This window comes from Triturus cristatus, chromosome 12 (assembly GCF_964204655.1).
Source record: "Triturus cristatus chromosome 12, aTriCri1.1, whole genome shotgun sequence".
Lineage (NCBI taxonomy): Eukaryota > Metazoa > Chordata > Amphibia > Caudata > Salamandridae > Triturus > Triturus cristatus.
In genome coordinates this window covers 106,484,268-106,497,015 of record NC_140595.1, presented here as the reverse complement: position 1 = coordinate 106,497,015, position 12,748 = coordinate 106,484,268, and the positions used below count along the sequence as shown (strand labels likewise).

Sequence of the window (12,748 nt, the reverse complement as noted above, 5' to 3'; positions counted from 1 at the left end):
TGTTGTAAATGAGTGTTCCTGCATTGAAGGAGAAGGCCTCACTTTTTGTCGTTCTTTGCCGCGGGGATCTTGCACCCCATCATATTGTTCCTGATGGTGTGGCCAGAGAAGGTACTTTCCGTCCTTTAGTTCAATGTACTGGTGGGAATAACTTTCCAAATGGCGGGCGCACAGTGACCTCAACTTTATGTGAGTTTGAAGGATTGACACTGGAGGGTGCTGAATATATACAGGTGGCTGTTTTTACTGGTATCGCTGAGTGGTGTTTCCATGGAAGACGACCTTCTCAATGGTCTTTTGATGTATGCTGTCTTAAAATGTTATACCTATATCTTTATGCATCTTTATATCATGATACACCATGCTATTATCTTTCATGTATGTAAGCGCTCTGATACCCATGGGTCTAGCTAGCGCTATATGAAACTTAGGAATAAATAAAATGGTAAAAGTCTAATCCAGGACAAACGTGGAGACTGGAAATGTATGTATGAAATTTATTAATGATATGCTATGTAGCATAATAATGAAGGCGAACCCTAAGCATGAACCAGCCTTGTCTGAGTATCAAGTGACCCCACATCACTGAACCTTTAGTCATTCGACCCCTGCATGAGAATTTTAGTGTGTACCCACGCAAGTTGAGGATATTTTAGAGTACTAGACAGCACTTTACTGAAGATCAAACTAAAATAAAAAAAATGCAAATGCCCACATTGAGTTAAAAAAGAAAGAACATGTTGATCACGTGTGTCTAATCCTTTAATTAGTCACTCACTAAAGCAGGCATTACTTCTAACGAGACAACAGCTCTGAATGGCCTTCATGTTGAAGATGTACCTGTTAAAAAGTTTATCTTGGTGCAAGCTGAGTTTATTTCCTCTTTAAACCTTACTTTGCTGCATAACAGAACTGCCAGTCTTGTTGATCCTTTTCAACAAAATAATGACTTTCTGCAAGAGAACCCTACTCCCTCATTTTCTGGTTGTCAATCAGACATTGATGTTTTAATTTCATAATTTCATTGACTGATGCTCATTTTATCCAACTTATTTCTTCGTTTAAAGGTGGAAAGCTCAAATTGAAAACGTAGTGGAAGTTGCAACGAGGAACTTCAGTAGCCGGGGGCAGGAGCCGGTCAATCACACGCCTCCTCCTGTCAGGTGAAGTGAACAGTCTTATTTCCTGGATTTATCAATCACTTTGCAGATATTGAATTCTGTGCAGTGTTGGCTATTGCCAGTATGTTGAAATGACTAACAAAATGTCCAACACAAGCACACTTATAGCCATGAGTGGCAAATGGTTATTTGGAGTTTTGATTCTATTATGAATTCACGTTGTAGTTAGAATTTTAAATAGCCCTGATTCATTCTGGAGCACAATATTAACTTCAGGATTTTTTACACGATAAGGGAATGACAAGACTTCACAAATGGGCAAATTCGTAGACCGGAGAACACAGAATAATGTTCAGTTAGCTAGTTAAATAAGTTCTAGATTGAACAATGTTTTATGGATCATGTGCACTTACTCACATTGTTTAGTTACTTCAACCAGTGCCCTAGAAAAATAAGCAAAAATGTAATTGCACAATGATGCTATTTTAGAGGTATGGGTGTTTCTCTTACACTGGGTGGTGCTTTCTGCCTGCTCTTCTTAGCTGGAAAAAAAATCCCTACATGATGACATTGCTGGTCTTTCTATCATTTAGGGCCTTATTACGGGTTTGGCTGCCCTCCTGCAGTGCCACCCACGGGACGACTGCCAAAGCCGTGGTGCGCTTGCCTGCCGGATTACGATTGTAATCAATGGTGTGCAGCCAGTGCTGGGTTGGTCTCCCGGCGGTGGGCTGCTATGATGATCATGCGAGAGCCTAACATGCAGCCCGCCGCCTTGACAACACCTGCAGTATGTTCCTGCATGGTGTGGCATGCATGCCACACCCTGGAGGGACAGAGATGCAATTCCAGGTGGGCAACATGTGCCCCCCTGAATTCACCCCCACGCCCAGAGGCAGCACGGGGGCCCTGTTAGGGCCCCCTTAGTTACCTCTCTGTCACCCTTTCCATGACAGGCCCCCCCCCTTTAAAAAGGTGGTTGACAGACAACTCAGAATATGCTTGGTGGTGCTGCAGCGGCACTCCCAGGATATTCCTGCTCCTGACTGCTGCACAACAGCCGCGGGATCCTGGATTCCCCGGCGGACACATCGCTCCTGTGGCGCTCCGACTGCACACTGCGGGCCCGCAGTGTGTAGGGGGTCGGACCACCACAGTGACGCCGTACTCGCAATAAGGCCCTTAATGTTATTGACATCAATGTCGCCTAGCCACCACTATAGGGATTGTGATTTGTAATTTCATGGAAGTCTATTCTGTGTGTGTCTTGCTTTTGCTTCATTGCTAAAGCTTTCACATGCCTTGGTGGCACACCTTTGAAAGAGGAGCCCACGGGGTTTCCAAACCCATGCAACTGCCTATGACTTTAACTGAAATCACAGTTTATGAACCAGAGGCCACTGCTTCGTAATGGAAATATTGGAAAGTCTAAAAAGTAGAAGGCGAGAAGACAGTAGATTATCAGGCAACTTTGAAACTGGGGTTTAATCTCCTATCTATTGTCCTAGAACAGATGGCCAGTATATGGGAGATTTATGTAACACAAGATGAACGTTTAAGATGCGTTAATTGCTAGCCTAGGGCATCTATTTTAGCCACTATATTTATTCATTTGGGAATTTTATAAAGTGTTCAATGTCTTCTGTCAGTTGCTTTAAAGTGTTAAAAGTCTTCAAGACAAGTCATCTTTTAGGGTAATTTTTGTCAGATAAGTGAGCTATAACTGTGCCAATTTTCTTTAGCTGTGACCTGTTTACTACAAAAGCTGGTATGAAAGGTTTTCAGATGTTTTCGAAACCCCATGTGGTTTGATTCAGTTCTCAGATTTGAGTTTGGGGTATTCTAAAACTTAGGGACTTGAATCTGCCTCTCTGTTTGAGTAATTTTTTATTTTAAAAAAAAAACTTGTTATTGTTTTTGTTGTGAACAAAACAGCAAGACACTTGACTAGGCATTTTGCTCCTATCTTTTGACAATACAACACCCCAATATACACCCCAGAAGTAAACATCATATCGGCACTGTGGTACATAGCCGGCATCAACATTTCTCATTGCCGCCCCAAGATCTACTACATCAGTCTGAATCAGAGGTGTCATCATGTGGCATCGGTGGCGGGTCACATATTCCACCCCTGAATTTGTTCCATGCTCCCCATACCTTATCCCACTCTGTTTGAGTAATTTGAGGTGATGAGGTGCGCATTGCTCCTTACTCAAATTCATTTTGACATTCTCTAGATTCTGATAGATGATTATAACTGCAGATGCCTTGCCTTTTGAATTCCCGCAGGTATCAGACTGAATCCAGAAACGTTATTAGCAATTGCTCCTACGCATTGATAGGCGGTGCCATCAGACTTTGCATTAACTTTGTTGCTCCTTTGCAAATGTTAGCAGGAAGCCATATATGTGTGCAAGTCTTGCACATTAGCGTCAGATCCTTATTTTCCTCATTCTTTGATGGTGATCTGGAACTCCACTTCTGAACTTCGTCAGCGTCTTACCTCCTTTAAAAACTCTTTTTTGAAGATGTTTTGCTAGGGATCTCAGGCTACAGGTTTCAGTCGGGGCCACACCTACAGAAAGCAAATATCTGGCACAGACCCGCATGACATCTGTTTGTGGTATCATGGATGTAGGCATATTCAGAGTCATTGAACAAATGCTCTCTTAAGCGTCCGAAGGCCTTAAGGGATCAGATGACAAAATTGTATGTCACAGAGCACAAAAAACTGTACTGCTATAAGTCCAGGTCCCCATCCTCTGGTAAGTGCAAGAGAAAGAATGTTACAAATCTCATTGTAAACACAGAAGAGCAGATGGTAGGCCTCCCCTCAGGGCAGATTCCAACCATGGTCCACAGATAGAGCCAATGCGCTGTGAATTTCTCTGTCATTTCCTGTCAATAGATTGCAGTAGCCAACATCACCAATGTTCCTTCCCACTGTTTCCCCACCGTCACCTCTCCAGTGTTCTGTGAATAATCACAAAACCCTCACTACATTGCAGGTTCCACACATGGATGACCTTACCAACAAGCCCACAACACATCCCCCTCGTTATTACAAAAAACTAAAATATATACAAAAAAACCATCAAAACTGATTAACTTCAAGTTGGAAACAAAAACACAGACATCAAAGATAATAACCCTATGGCCTAAATACAAAATGAGAAAAACTAAAATAAACCACAAAATGCATTCTATATTACCATTCTCATAATCTTCTAAACATTTTGACAATTTCCTAATTCTTTTGTCAATGTCATGTCCAGCATCATGTACATTAATGTTCTCATTAGCAGTCCTAGAAGTGACTCCAGACTACTCACCACTCCCACATTAGCTTCTTCCAACACCACTTCCCTCTCTTCAATCATCACAGCCTCACTGCTCTCCTCCAGAAGATCCAAATGTGCAGGTAACTTGTGTTCCCTTCCATTGCTGACTGTTAGACCTGGCACCTTGGCGTGAGTTTCCCTTCCACTTTTTGCTGATGTGCCTCATTGTGTTTTGTTGGTGTTAGCTGCTCAGGGCACTGTGCCACTGCTAATCAGTGCCACAGTGCAAGTGCTCCCTTTGAAAAGTGTATACATTGATTGGTGTCCATGATTGGTTCATTTGGTTTACTGTCAGCCCCTAGTAAAAAGCACCAGGAGTGCCAGGGCTTGTAAATACAAATACCGCTGGTGGGCTTGCAGCATTGGTTGTGCCACCCACAGAAGCGGCCTAGTAAAATGTGTCTAGGATCTGCCACTGCAGAACCTGCGTGCAGTCTGGTACTGTCGCGCTGACTGCGCAAGTGCACCCACTTGCCAGTCCCTAAACCTTCCCTTAACTACATATTAGTCACCCCTCTGGTAGGCCCAAGGGCAGGGTGCATTGAAGGCATAAGGTAGGACATGCCCTGATGTGTGTGGCATGTCTTAATAGTGAATTAAAGCCATTTTCGTTTTTCACTATTGAAGGCTACCTGCTCTCCATAGGCCAGAATGGGCTGCTGGAATTACTACACGCTGTAATCCCAGTGGACTCATAGAGCATGGTAGAAAGTCATGTTTAGTACGCCTGAACTCAGAATAATAAAATACTTCTTTTAGTAAAGTTTATTTTAATATCCTGTGTTTGTAAATACTACTTTTAGAAAGTTAGTATTTACTGACCTGGCCATTTCAGTCTGCCTCTGCGCTGTGTGTGTGTGTTCTGCCTAGTAACAGGGAAGGAGCAGGGCTGGGGAATCCCAGGAGACAGGCTGGCTGCCAGGTGGTGGGTAGAGAGATTACACCAGGATGGGTGGGAGGAGTACACCTTGACTCTTGAATAGACCTGTGCTCTGCCTCCACAATGCCGGCTCCGCCCCCTGTGGAGCGGCTGATGTCTCTGCCCTGCTGCTGAAAGGAAAGAGCAGAGTCACCACAACAAAGAGCTCCAAAACTGGACTGAGCCAGGCCCAGGTCCCCTGGCGACAAAGAACAAAAGAATTGTGCTATAAAATAAGGAGCCCTGCTCCTAAGAAATCAGATCCTGTTTGCGCCAAGACGAACCTCTGCCTGAAGGAGAAGGACCTGGAGAAGCTGAAGGAGCAATACTGTCTCTCTGCCTGAGAGACTGGCCTGCAGTGGGTGCCTGTCTGCTGGAAGGAGAGGAAAAGACTAAAGGAAAAAGACTGCATCAACTTGTGCTTTCAAACAATCTCCCACGGCTTGCTTGTGAACTTGCCCCCTGATCTGCGCCCCAGGAACAGTGGCGCTACCTTTCCCCCAGAAGAGGAGAAGCTGCTGGATGCAATCCTGTGACGCTGACCCCCAGAGAACCTGTGTGCCTTTCACTTTCTCTGCACCGCGACATCTGCCACCTGGGGCTACCACGAGCACCGCAAGGACCTGTCTACCTGGTCCCAGCACCGCAAGTGACTGCCCCTCCGAGCCGTAGCTCGCACCGCAAAGAAAAGAACCTGAGTGTCCAACCCCCGAGCCTCTGCGACCCTGCGCCACCGATATCACCGCGAGGACCTTTTACACACTGGTGATCCCCGGGAAAGCCGATCTCGTTGCAACGCGCTGAGAATTGCCCCGGAGCTGCTCTCCCTTCCTCTGACCTTGGTCGTGTGGCTGAGACCTTCTACGAGTGTGCCACGAAGCACTGCCGCCCTCTGACTGTGAGGGACGACACCGCGACGTGGGACACCTCTCCGTGGAACCCCGAGGCTGCAGTGACCATCCCCGTGAAGATTAAAGGTATTGGTGACATTTCGCGCTAAAGTACGGCCCGTACTTGCCTTCGTACGAGCCGTACCTGCTTTTGAAATATCTGGTGACTTGTGCGCGTAATACGGCCCGTACTTGCCTTCGTACGGACCATACTTGCATCGGAAGTATCTTGTGACTAGTGCGCGTAATACGGCCCGTACTTGCCTTCGTACGGACCGTACTTGCATCAGAAGTATCTTGTGACTTGTGCCGTACCTGCCTTTGGAAAACTTGTGACTTGTGCGTAGTTCAACCCGTACTGCCCTGGTACGAACTGTACCCGCCTCTGTTGAGCCGTACTTGTGTTGCCGTCCGTGTACGGCGCGTCCCTGCCACTGTACGGACCGTACAGCATCCAAAAGCATTGCCGGCGCTCACGCGGGAAGCGTGAGACTTGGCAAGCGAAGCCTGGAACACGTTTGACGCGTACCTACGTAGGTACGGACCGTCTGGCTCAAGGCCTGCATACGCGTACTCACGCGAGAAGCGTGAGAAACGGCACGGCGTACGGAAATAGCGGTACGAAGCGTACCTGAGGCGCTACAAAGCGCACCACACCCCCTAGGAGCTTATTTTGCATAGAACTGTGCCATTTTTAAAACTGTGGACTGCCTTTAAGCCTTTAAAGAGTAACTGGATTAGTACTTACAAGAGAACTGTATTTTATCAACCTGCCTTCAAGAAATCTTTTATATAAAGACCTATATTTTTACAGAAATACAGCCTTGTGTCTTTGTGTGGTGGGGAAGTGATTATTGTGTGGGGCAACTTGCAACGCTTAACCTAATGCCCTCTGGAATCTAGCCTGACTGTTCGCGCCACGTTACCTAGAGGGTGAGCAGGGGTTATTTTTAAGAGGTGATCCTACGCCCTGACTTAGATGAAAAGGCTCCCTGCTTGTCGCAAGTGCATACCTGCGCCAACCAGAGACCCCGGATTCTAACACTGACCATCTCTCCATCATCTCAAAATCCTCCAAAAAGTCAGATTCAAACTTATGTGACTCCCCATGAACTCGCTTCCATATCTCATTTGGATCCACAGCCACTCAATTAAGATTCCAGACTTTACCATTACTCAACCTCACTGAATTACACAAATCTTCAAAAAGTTTCTCCAGTTCATAAAATCGACAATTCCCTTGAGCTACAAAACCCAGTTTCTTAATCTGAACCCAGTCACCCACTTTGACCTTCACCCATTTTGAACCTCTCTTAGGGCCATATGTACGTAGCCGAATACCGGTCGGTAACGGCCGATTTTCGGTAATTATACCGTTACCGACCGGTATTTAGGCTTTTGACATGTAGGGGGCTCATTTCTGTATTCGGTAATTTACCGAATTGGTAAAATTACCGAATCGGTAATTTTACCGATTCGGTAAATACCGAATACAGAAATGAGATGTAGGGGGAGTGTGTGGTGGGTGTGGGGAGTCGTTATTTACCACTAACTGTAAGTTGGTGGTAAATGACAAATGACTCAGTAAATACATTTTTTAGCCCTTAGATGTGTGCAATGTGGCAGACACACATGCCCTCAGGGCATGTATGTGTGCCACATGTGCACACATGCAGAAATCAGGGGTGCAACAGGGTGTCAATGTGACACCCTGCCACCCTTGATTAAGCTCCCCCCATTACCGATTCGGTATTTACCGATTCGGTAATGGTAACTGGCTTCCCATTGATTCCTATGGGCCTCCTGGCCCATAGGAATCAATGGGATACAGGTTGCCATTACCGAATCGGTAAATACCGACTCTAAAATACCGACACTTACCGATTCGGTATTTTTTTTCCTACATTACATTTACCTATTCATAAATACCGAATCGGTAACATTCGGTATTTATGAAGTGGTAAATGTAATTTACCTACATAAGGCCCTTAGTATCATAATACAACTTACCTTTATAATGACTCTCTTACTTTTCCCCACACTCCTTTAACTGACTAGTATTCCACACATATACTAAATAACCAGGTGTGAAGTTGGTCCTAGGATTCCTACCCCTCATCATAAACAGAGATACTCCAGTCGATCGATTATTAGTAACTCTGTAAGCCCAAACCATTTTACCCAGTTGAGTAACCTAGTCCTCATTACTTGCCCTACATAACTGTATGATACATTTGATCACACTGTTAAATTTGTCTACAATACCATTGCCACTGGGATTGTTTAGTGCAGTGGTCTCATGCTTCACACCACTGCTTTCAAAACAAAGCTTAGTTTTATTGGAGACAAATTTCATTCCATTGCCACTCAAAATGGTGGCAGGAATGCCGTCCAATGTAAAAATCTGTTCCAGGAATTCACAAACTGCATCCATATCTGCCTTTTCTACCACCTTCACGGTCGGCCATTGGCAAAAGAAGTCAATTAAAACCAACACATACTTGTGAGGTTTCCCAAGGGGTCCTACAATGTCAACTGGAATCAAACATTTACTCATAGTTGGTGTTAAAGTCTGTATAGATTTATCAGCCAAAACACAATTGGGGCACTCTCTTACATATCTTTCCACCTCAAGATCCACACCTGACCACCAAAACATCTTCTTCGCAATAGACTTGGTTCCAGTAATTCCAGATTGCTCCTCATGCTCCGAACTGATAACCGTTCTTCGCAAAGCTTGTAGTGGAGTTACTTTTTGTTCTCCCGGAATTGTGCCACTTTCAACAGTCAAGTCAGTCCTTACCTCCCGGAATGGTTTCATAGATTGATCTATACCCTCTTTTCTTGGCCAAACGTCAATCAAGTAAGTCATGACTACTTATAAAACTTTATCCTTCTTCTATTTCTTACTCCATTCTTCTCTGACAGCAGGCATGCCGCTATCGTGCACTTTGAAAATTATACTGTTAACCCCTTGGACTCCAAAATATTTAACACCTTCATCAATCCCTTATCGTGTTCATCCCCGGTTGGACCAAAAATGAAAATATTGTCTTGGAAAACTTTTACACCTTTTCTTTTCCAAAAAGTTAAAACTTTAATCACTGAAAGACTGCAGCCACCGACTCTAGGTGAAATGGCGTGAGCTTAAATTGGAAACACCCATCAGGGGTGACAAAAGATGTACGTTTCTGGGAATACTGAGCTAAAGAAATTTGGTGGTGTGATGACAATAGATAAATGGTGAAAAACCACTTGCCAACTCTGACAAAAGTTACCAGTTCATTAATTCTTGGCAACAGAAATTGGCCCACATTTATGTTGTTGTTCAAATGGCGTAAGTCAACACACAACAAATGTTGCCATTGCTTCGTCTAGCCACCACTAATGGGGGAAACCCAATCAGAGACTTCTATTGGTTCAATACCCCAAAGAAACCTGCTTCTCCAGATCTTCAGAGACTTCTTCCCTAACCATGAAAGGAATGTTCCTTACCTTGTGGACATTAGGTCTAGCATCAGCCTTCAAAATAATTCAGTACTCAAATCCTTTCAAATTCCCCAACCTACCACTAAAAACCTTTGGAAATCTTTTAAGCATATCATTGCCCATATGCACTCCTTTATCAAACACCATCACTTGCTCTTTGCTACTGGGATCAAACACAATGTGCAAATTTCCATGGTCAAACTAACCAAACACAAGGGGGCCCTTTCATAGCAACATGCAATCTGCCCGGGTCAGCCTATTCTTGAATCTCAAATTAAACCACCTAAATCCAATCATGTCAATACGTTCTCCACTTTAACCCTGAGGACCCCTCCAACTTTATTGACAATTTTTTCTCTCTGCAGCTCCTCGTTGATTATAGTTTATGGGGACCCAGAATCTGCATACATTTTTAAGGATACATCAACAACAGTCATCCAGCACTCAAATTTAGGTCTGTGAGATTTACCATCAACATTCAAAACAAGGCTTCTACACAGACTCGCTACATTGTGACAGTGCTCGTTGTCACCTTCAGAAGTTTTCTTATCTTCCTTACTTACTGGCTCACTCACACACTTAATAGACTCTTTCCTTCTCCTGCACACTTTTACAAAATGCCCTACAATGCCACAATTGCTACACTTTTGCATGGCAGCAGGACATTTTTTGGTAAATGCCAAATGTTCTTTACTGTCACAATGTTAACATCTGGTTTGATCTTTGGATTTGGAATCTTTTACACTGTACTTAGATGCTCAATTTCGAACAGTGGCATAATCTTTTGCATTCTGTTTTAACACCCTAGCACACCTACTCGACATCTCAGTTTTTTTAACAATTGCCAACACATCATTTAACGCAAAATCACCACTGACCCGTAAATGCTCCTGAATGGCTAGATTCTTGGCGTGCATCACCAACAGGTCCCTGATGAAATTGTCTTGTAATACACCAAATTTTCAGTCTAAAGGTCATTTCTTTACCTCTGCAATGTACTCTTCCACTGATTTGTTTTTCCTTGTTTCTGTTGAAGGAACTTGTCCCTGGTAATACCAATGCAAATATTTGGTGTATAGTACCCATCCATATCCAAAATTACAGCCTGGAAAACATTCACATCGTCCATTACCACCAATTTTGTCATTTGGAAGTGGAAAATATTTTTCGTCTACTGCATTCCCAAGCAAATAGATCTCCTTAAACCTGAAGTTCAATATATTCTCTGCTACCTCCGTCATCTTCAGCAATCGACCCTTGCATTTACTTGCATACGTCTTCACTTGGATGCCATTGAAAGTTATATGAAGAATATGAAACACTTGTCGTTATTCAGAATCTCTGTCATCAAGGCGTCATGGAAGGACTCAAACAAGTTATTCCACCCAGGGTACCTCCTCACCATGTGCGGAACATTAACATTATCCTTACCAGAATGATGAGCTTTTCTTTTGAACCTCTACATTTGTGCCCATTACAATTTATTTCCTGAAAAGTTGCTTTCCTTGCTGATATCACATTTTTAAGGCATGTTAGCCAATTGAAGACCCTAGAAGAGCCTTTCGTTCTGGTTCAGTAAGACAGGATTGGCTTAGAACCAACCCTAAATTCCCTTTGAAAGTGGTTCCTCCATTCCAACTCATTCAAACCATTGAGCTCCCATGCTTCTTCACACAGTCATACTCTGTGGCAGAGAGGGCCCTTCACACCCCTGCTGTCAAGTGTGCTCTCATGTATTACATTGATAGAACTGAGCTCTTTTGCAAAACTCAACAACTTTATGTTGCTTTTGCCCTGCCACATAAAGGTCAGGCTCTTTTAAAAGCTGGCATAGCTAGATGGATGGTCAAATGTTTTCAAAACTGCTGCATTACAGCTTGGAGGAATTTCCCTGCTCTGCCCAGACAATATTCTACTTGCAAAAAAGGAGCCAAGTTCAAAACTAGACTGCAGGATATTCCTTATTGCATGTTGATTGGATTTTTTATTGTGGAATTGTGGAAAAAAGGAAAAAGTAGCAATTGTAATTTTGAGTAGCGTCGGTGTGCCCTTTGGCAGATTATGACCTCCTTGTCAAGAGATCACTTCTATTGATTTGTATTTGTGGATCCTAGGCTTCAGTTCACAACTTGTACCAAACTCTTTAATATATTAACTTTTACCTATGCCTATTTTTGTTTAAGGGCTTCACTAGACAATGAAGCGTGTTTTAATCCCATTAACATTGATTATATTTTTCTCATTGTAGCGTGGCGATAAATAATCCTGACGTCTCTGCTGAAAGCTGCACTGTTTCAGAGATGGAAGAAGTCCCTCTAGGTGAGTTCTGTTGCATGGAGAATCTTTAAAGCACATTAATTCTGATGGATACTTCTAACCGCATATTCCTCACCATTAGACTATTCGCCAGGCACCAGGCCATAGCAATGCTCCAGTGTGCTGGTAAATGAAGCTGTGCAGCTCTGTTTTGATCTTGTCCCATGCAGTAAGTGATGGAGCGGAGCCACATATAGATGCCACCCCATGTGACAATGTCTGTTCTTTCTTTCAATGCCTTGAATTGTGGATCTAGAGCTCTGCTCTCTTTTCTTTGGTTTTCACACATTCTTTCAAAAATCATTTATTGTTTCTAAGGGAATGGTACCCCCCCAACGAGGCCTAAAGGGTTCAAACTGTGCCATGACTGCCAGAAACTGGTGTTGGTGTTGGCTGGCTGATGAGGGTTATGACCCTGAAACCGGTCCCAGGATGCTTGTTTCCGGTCCAGGGAAGACATGGCTTGGCAGTTCGGGCTGGACTGTTCCCATGAGGCACAGGGTCAGACTGATTTGCATATGGCCATGTCGGAACTGGAGTGGTGGAGTGAGCTAAAGAATGATTATGGATTAAACCCAGATCAGTTGACTGGGGGTGAGTGTTTGATTTGCTCAAATGCTCCGTCCACCATCCCTTTTGGTATCGCTCAGGTCTCTACTAGGGCCTGTC

At 43.9% G+C, this 12,748-nt stretch overlaps 1 protein-coding gene across 1 annotated transcript in view; it reads left to right on the top strand.

Annotated features, from left to right (window-relative positions):
* LOC146772765 (rho guanine nucleotide exchange factor 11-like) overlaps positions 1-12,748 on the top strand; it is a 237,740-nt gene that overhangs the window by 158,595 nt on the left and 66,397 nt on the right. The window contains 2 exon segments of the mRNA XM_085637029.1: positions 1,068-1,163; positions 12,012-12,076. Coding sequence (XP_085493155.1) covers positions 1,068-1,163; positions 12,012-12,076 — 161 coding nt within the window.